The sequence below is a fragment of the Pteropus alecto genome, unplaced genomic scaffold, assembly GCF_000325575.1.
Source record: "Pteropus alecto unplaced genomic scaffold, ASM32557v1 scaffold3, whole genome shotgun sequence".
NCBI lineage: Eukaryota > Metazoa > Chordata > Mammalia > Chiroptera > Pteropodidae > Pteropus > Pteropus alecto.
In genome coordinates, this window is record NW_006442484.1 from 56845344 (window position 1) to 56852525 (window position 7182).

General features: G+C 36.4%; 1 protein-coding gene across 1 annotated transcript in view; it reads left to right on the plus strand.

The window, feature by feature from the left end:
- The window catches only part of MYO1B (myosin IB), a 160013-nt gene extending 153844 nt beyond the window's left edge, over window positions 1-6169 (plus strand). Inside the window, 2 exon segments of the mRNA XM_015596757.2 lie at window positions 532-659; window positions 4851-6169. Of these exon segments, the coding sequence (XP_015452243.1) occupies window positions 532-659; window positions 4851-4974 (252 nt within the window). The 3' untranslated portion in view covers window positions 4975-6169.
- The last annotated feature ends 1013 nt before the right edge of the window (window positions 6170-7182 follow it).

The following is a 7182-nucleotide window of genomic DNA, read 5'->3' on the forward strand; positions in this document are numbered from 1 at the left end:
CATAAGCATCCTATTCTATTAAAGCTCCCCAGATGAGTCCCTTATGTAGTTAAGGTTCCGAGCCACTGCCCTAGTATATTTGTTGGAAATGTTATTGTTATTTTTTTTTTTTAACCAAATCACTGAGGAGTTTTTGAAGCAGCTCTTTCAGAATGAGTTATAGGTTAGGTCAGTGCTTCTTGAACCTGAATGTGCAAACAGATCACCCAGGGATCTTGTCGTGAGTTCATATTCAGTGGGCCTACAGTAGGGCCTCAGGTTCTGCTTTTCTAACAAGCTCCCAAGTGATGCTGATGGTGCTTCTGGTCCATTGAACAACTGTGAGTAGCAAGGGGTTAGGTAACCTTCCTAAAGTGCTCTGAGCAAGTTGGAAGGAATACTGCTTTTGTAATTACTGTTTATTGAGAAGAATGGATTTCAGTAGCTGATGTTTTAAAGAGGCTGTGAATATGTTTTCAATCAAACCTGTGGACATTTACCTCCTAAGCTGTCTTTAATTATGATAGTCTGACTCTGGGTTTGTCTTTTTAGGGCTCTGAAGCAGCTAGTAAAGGAGACTTTCTCTTCAGCAGTGACCACCTGATTGAAATGGCCACCAAGCTCTATCGGACGACTCTCAGCCAAACCAAACAGAAGCTCAATATCGAAATTTCCGATGAGTATGTTTACGAATTGCGTGCATATACCTTTTCACTTTCACTCTTATTGTTTTAGTTGAGCAGTAAGATCACATTCATTTGTACAACCACTACTTATTAAATATCGAGCACATGTCTGGCATTCATTCTAGATGATGGGTGGGAGGTGAAGGACTCTGACCAAGGTTCCGTTTTCATGCATCTGACATCCTAGTGGAAGAGACCAATATGCACAAATAAAATAATAACTAGGTGACACAATTTTGGTTAGTGGCAAGTGCTTATGGAGGGGAATAATAGAAGGCGAGTTAAGGGTCAGAGGATATCATTTCTGATATGGAGATCAGGGAGTCCTCTTTTTAGTGACATTTGACTCAAGACTGGAATCAAGGGAGCAAGACAGGCAGCAATCTAGGGAGACGCCTTCCAGGGCACAGAGGGAGCAGGTGCAAAGGCCCAGAGACATGAGTGAGGTTTGTGGCAGAGTGAAATGATAGAAAAAGACCCTGGAGAGAGAAGCAGGAGCCCAGCCATGTGGGAGCTTGGTAGCTGAGGTAAAGAGTCGAGATCTTACTGAGAATAATGGAAAACTAATACAGGTTTTGAGCAAGGGTTTGGAATGATCTGATTTATTGTTTTCAGAGATCACTTTGGCTGTAGTGTGGAGAGTAGCTATAGGGAGGCAAGAGTAAAAGCAGAGAAAATAGCAGCTTCTCTGAGCTGTCTAGGGTAAGAATGATGTGGCCTAGGCGAGGGTGTGAGTGGGAGGCAGTGAGAAATTGTCAAGTTCCCCATGTGGTTGAAGGTAAGCAAGAGAATTTATTAACAGATTGGTTGTTAGCTTTTGGACCTGAGCCCAAATGGCAGTACCATGTTTGGGGGGTGTCTGGGGTGTGGTGAAACCAAGAGTGCTCTTTTGGATGTGTTATATTTGCATGGCCTTTATTTTCACATAGATAACTAGAGTATAGAATAAGCATTCCATGTTGACGGGTTCAGTAGTGCTAAGACTGTATAAATTTGAAATGTGCATATTTTACTTTACATTAAAGCTCTAATTATAGACATTATTTACATGCAATTTGGAGGCCCCCTCATTTATTAAATCCATCAATATAAGATTATTTGAATGAGTTCGAGTTACGTTGTTTGCTGTTTAATGATTACTTTTCAATAGATTGTTTACTATTTGCTTAAGTACTTTTTTGCATATAGTAAAAATTTATGTAACCAGATTGTTCAGGAAATGATTTTATCTTCCAATTAAGATTTTACCAGCCTATAATATTTGAGCTCTTTCTAAAAGTCTTTCTAAAACCAATTCATACTCATTTCTACACCTTTGTAAGCCAAACGTACTCTCCTTGATGTGTTAGGATCTATAGAACCTTAGTCATTATCTATTCTCATCCTACACCAAGAGTGGTGTTCAGATTGGGTGGGAGACTGGCCTTTATGGATACTCTACATTGGAAATTGCAGTTTGGGTTAAATAACTCTTTGTTGTTGAGTCCTTTCTCATAAAACAAAGAATAGTAGGAAGAACGATAATGACTAGTTGAGTTCTTGTTAATTAAGGTTTTACCTGGTAGAGCCTATTAGAGCTTTAAACTCCCTCTAGTTGAAATTTTGTATAACTTGGGATGCTGGGCTTCTGTTTTGGTGGGACAGCTAATTCCCACTATCATGGAATATTATGTGTATTCCAGATGCAGAACTATTTGGTATATGGATGAAGCAGGCTTGTAGTTGGCCAACTAGATTAATAAGGCTGTTCTTACAAAAAAAAGTCACACCAACAGCCAGGCCACAAAGGATTGCTACTTTTAAGCATTTCCCAAACCAGTATTCTGAGAACACTGCCTTCGCAGGATCTTAATAACGATGAGCTGTGAAGAAAGTGTTCTCCAGTGCAGATTTACAATCTTTTTTTACTACAGCCCTTCTCAGAGCCTTCGAGTCTTAGTCTTGTTGCACATTATGACTCTCCTGAGGGGCTTGGGAGGAGAGCGTGAGCCGTTTCTAGAATGTAATCAACCTGGGAACCCCTCCAGTAGCTCTCACAGTTTGTGTTTGAGGCACACGAACAGAGAACACTGATGGCGATGGTTTGCTTCTGGTCTTCAGGGACCCTGCCTTGTCACAGAGAGGGGTGTGACATCCTGGATGTGTAAGCTTTCAGTAAATGTGCTTGTCTGAGTAAAGATTGGCAGTGTGGTCCCCTGAAGAAAACAAACATTTAATGGTATTATAAAGCAGCCTGTAACACCTCTTCTTCTCCGATTTCTAATTCTTGAATGGTCTCATAAAAATAAAATAGCACCCATGGTCCCTTGCCCAGGCAGCACAGGAAGCCACATGTCAGAGCAAGGTTCCCATGTAGCCTCTGTTTCATAGCCTGGGGGAGCTCTTACACAGGGATTATATAATCTTTTTGGAGAGCATTTTAAATTTAAACAAAATTTTATAAAGTCACGGGCAGAGGTGCCCGTAATGTATTTTCCAGCCCTAAGTGGCTTTGATCCATTTTATTGCCTACGGTACAGAGTAGTATTATAAATAGCCTTCAGCTCAGTGACCAAAACCTTCCTCCGTACGGCCTTTTCAGAAGTAGAAGTAGCTATTCTAACAAACCCAGTCTCCATCATCATGGATAAACTGGATGTCAGTGTACAGAAGCAGAATAAAAATCCCATGTACTCCTTCAAGCAGTTTTGACATGGACGTGTAGAACTGAGAACTGAATTGCTGAGAAACTCAACTGCTTTATAATTTCTAGTTCTTAAACTCCCAGACTCTTCAAATGGTTGCATTAAGGAGAACCTTAAATAACAGGTGTAGTATTTCTAAAAAATGAAGTTCCGAATATATCAAAAAATAAAGTCAATTTGTTCCATTAAATATTTTTAAAATACTTGTGTATATATGTACAGGTATATACTCGTGTGTACATAGTACACATCCCCGTACACACATATATATATTATTTAAGTTATACAGTTGTTTTTCTGAATATTTTAAACCCAAACAACTAACCAACAGTCCTTTTGCTGTGAAGTTCTAACTGGTATTAATACTGTGAAATAGTACATTGGACATTATTGTTTGCTGGAAGATGATTCTTTGGTTACCCCTGTACTTACTGTGGGGCCATGCTTCAGTTTTCTCTTTGATGAAATACAGATAAATAATAGCACTTACCTCATAGGACTGTTTTAAAGTTGTGTTAATATTTGTAACTTACTATAAACAATGTGGTGCATGGTAAATACTCGATAAATTATGGCTATTGTTGTTACTTCTAGAGTGAATCGCAATCATGGATTGTGAACATGGAGACAGCCTGTGTAAGCTAAAGTTATTGGAAAAAGGACTGTATACATTTGTTATACTACAAGTGGTCTTTGAGAATTAAAATGTAAAAATATTTGATTTTTCAAATGTGTATATTTGTGTTAAGCTTTAAAGATGTTTTTGTTTTTCTTTCACACACATAGATAAGAGTGTACATGCCAGAGAGATATCTCAGACAAGTCATTCTGGAACTATAGCTTTTTTCAGGTTTTCAAATTGGAAAAAAAAAAATTTAAGCTCAGAAATACTATCATTTTAAAACAACCAGTGAATCAGAAGCTTATGTATCACATTTCACTCCAGTAGATAATGTTTGCAAAACATGGGCTATTCAGACAGTGAAACTGAGACTAATGTTTACAGAACAGAGCTGTTTCGATCTTTGCTATTGTCATGGATATGACAAAAATTGCGTAGAAAGTACGTAAATAACCAAAGTTTAGAAACCATAGTCTATAGGATCTCTAGGCCCTTTCTTTTTCTGAAATTCTTTATTTCATTTTCTCAATTTGTTGGTAATTTGATAGGATCCCGCCCCCGGCTTATGTTTTTGCTATGCAAAATTGGAGAAAAATGGAAAAATAGCATGTTGGTCTTTTCATTTGAAATATGGAAATAATTATTCTTATCTTATTGGAATATGATGAGTTAATGAACTTCAGTTTACTTAGGGCTAAATGATGACTGCTGGAATTAAAAGGCAATATAACACCTGATGATCTGATTCTATGTATAGAAGCACTAATATAAAGGGGAAAAACTTGTCAAGATCAATGTCCATTGAAAACAAAAGCTAATGTTAGTACAATGATCAGCTGTTCTGTGTGTGCTTTAATTTGTCTTATTCTTTTCTCCTAGGTTCCTGGTGCAATTCAGACAGGACAAAGTATGTGTGAAGTTTATTCAGGGCAACCAGAAAAATGGGAGTGTCCCAACATGCAAACGAAAAAACAACCGTCTCCTTGAAGTCGCTGTTCCTTAACGGGTGCCTCCTCTCTCTGCTTTCATGGACTTGTTTCTTTCTAATAGTGCAATTTGGTTTTGTTTTGTTCGGGTTCATTGTATGTCTGGAAATTGTCAAAGGCTAATACCATTAGAGTCCCTTGGCAAAATAAAAATATTTGACTAATCAGTTTTTATTATTATTGGAATAGTTTTAACCCTTAAAGTGCATATTCTGTCCTGGGACAGGATTGTAGAAACTAACAGTGTCTTTGCCATGTCATATGTGTTCTGTGTTTAGTCGTCATGTTAGATCTGTGTACCCTAAATCAACATATTACTCATAAATCATTAATACATCTAAGTATAGGAAATGGTCTTAAAAAATAGTATATCCATTCATCAAATATTTATGGAATGCCTGCTCTGTGCTAGGCACTGTGCTAGATGGTTTGAAAAGTTATTAGGACATTTGCTTGTTTGTTTTTAAGGGCACTGCATTCTGGCTGGTTTGTGCTGGCTTTACTAAGGCTAAGAGAGTTTGAAGATGTTGAGACCAAAACAGTAACTGTTGACAATGGACAGCATGATTAGCAATCTTGTAGTGTGACTTTAACAATATATACTTCGAGAAGGGCTGGTCCTAGGAAGTAGAACTATAAGACTGAGTAAAATGCCTACACATGTGATTTCTATTTGAAAAGAGAAAACTGACATTTGGACAGGACTTTTTAATTTGTTTAGATCTCTTGTAATTGCTTAGAAAACAGTCATTCCTATTTTAGAAAAAGTGATAGAAGCAGTCCAATAAGATTATATTTTCCTGTTTCTGGTAAACATCATATATGATCCTACATATGCTGATATTTACAGAGTATTGTCTTCACCCAGATTTGAGTAAATAATTTAAACAGTGAATACAGTGGAAGGCTGAAAGCCTTTCAGATAGTGGCAAACATTGTATATGATGTGCAATAAACATCCAAGATCTTTTTTGAAAGTTTTATTTATAATAAACATTTTGTATGAGAGAGGTGATTGGTACAGGGTGCATATTTGCATATTTTAATCAAGGATCAAAATTGTGTTAATTTGCAGAACTTTTTTCAAATTTACAATAAAGATTCATTTTGGAAGCTACATTTTAAACTTTGGAATCAAACTGTTTCTTATTTGGGAGAATAATGTATATACAATGGTATATTAAATAATAAAACTGTTCTAATTTGGTGCCATTTCCTGGATCACAACTGTATTTTTGTATTTCAAGCTATATTCTTATGTTGTGTGTCAATATATTGTTGCACAGAAAGACTTTGCAATCCAAACATTTTATGTTCTCTGTGTAATGAATTTCACTTATCTTTTGTAAATCGGAAACATTCGCGGAAAGTATTTCCTGGGGATTTTCTTTTAATTTTTGTACTTAAAATATTGCTTCCGTAATGAAATTCTCAGAAGACTTTGTGTTCATTGGTGCAGACAGAGTACATGACAACTTTCAGTCTTCTCCAACGTGTACTTAAAGTGGTAGATTGATGGTTCCTGAAATAGGTGAATAGAAATTTGGAACTGAGAGGTGTTTCTTAAAAAATGTTTTTAAAGATATGTAATACATTCACATTTGTTCAACATACAAATAAGTATAAAAAGATAATACAATACAGATTCTCCATTTCATCAGTCACCTATCTACTCAGTTCCCATGCCCCTCCAAAAGTTAACTGCTGGTTTTAGTTGCTTTTGCGTTACTTTATGCTTATGCTTACAAGAGGCAAAAATATAGATTCTCATCTTCCTCCTGTTTAGTAGACAAAAGCTAACATAGGCATTGTTCTTTGCCTTATTTGCTCTTCATTCTTTTTATAGTGGCAGTCTTCCATTGTATAGATGCTCTATAATGTATTTATACTGTCCCCTACTGATTGTCATTGGGTTGTTTCCTGAATGGAAGTTTAAGTCCAGGATGGAGGGGACCAATATTCCATGGGTCTATTTGTTAAATTTTCCCAAATGCCTTATTTGCAGATTGTTCATTATGATGATTAGCAACAATAACAGTTAGCAATAATAATATTTTTTCCTAAGTTTATTTCCACTAGAGAAACCATTTCATCTCAAACGTCATGATAAGTGTTCTGCAAAGATTTAAAAATATCTATAAAGTAGTTTTGAATGAGAATACTTTTGCATATACATCCATCACTGAGTATCCAGTAATTTCTGGTCACAAAATTCATTCTAAGTG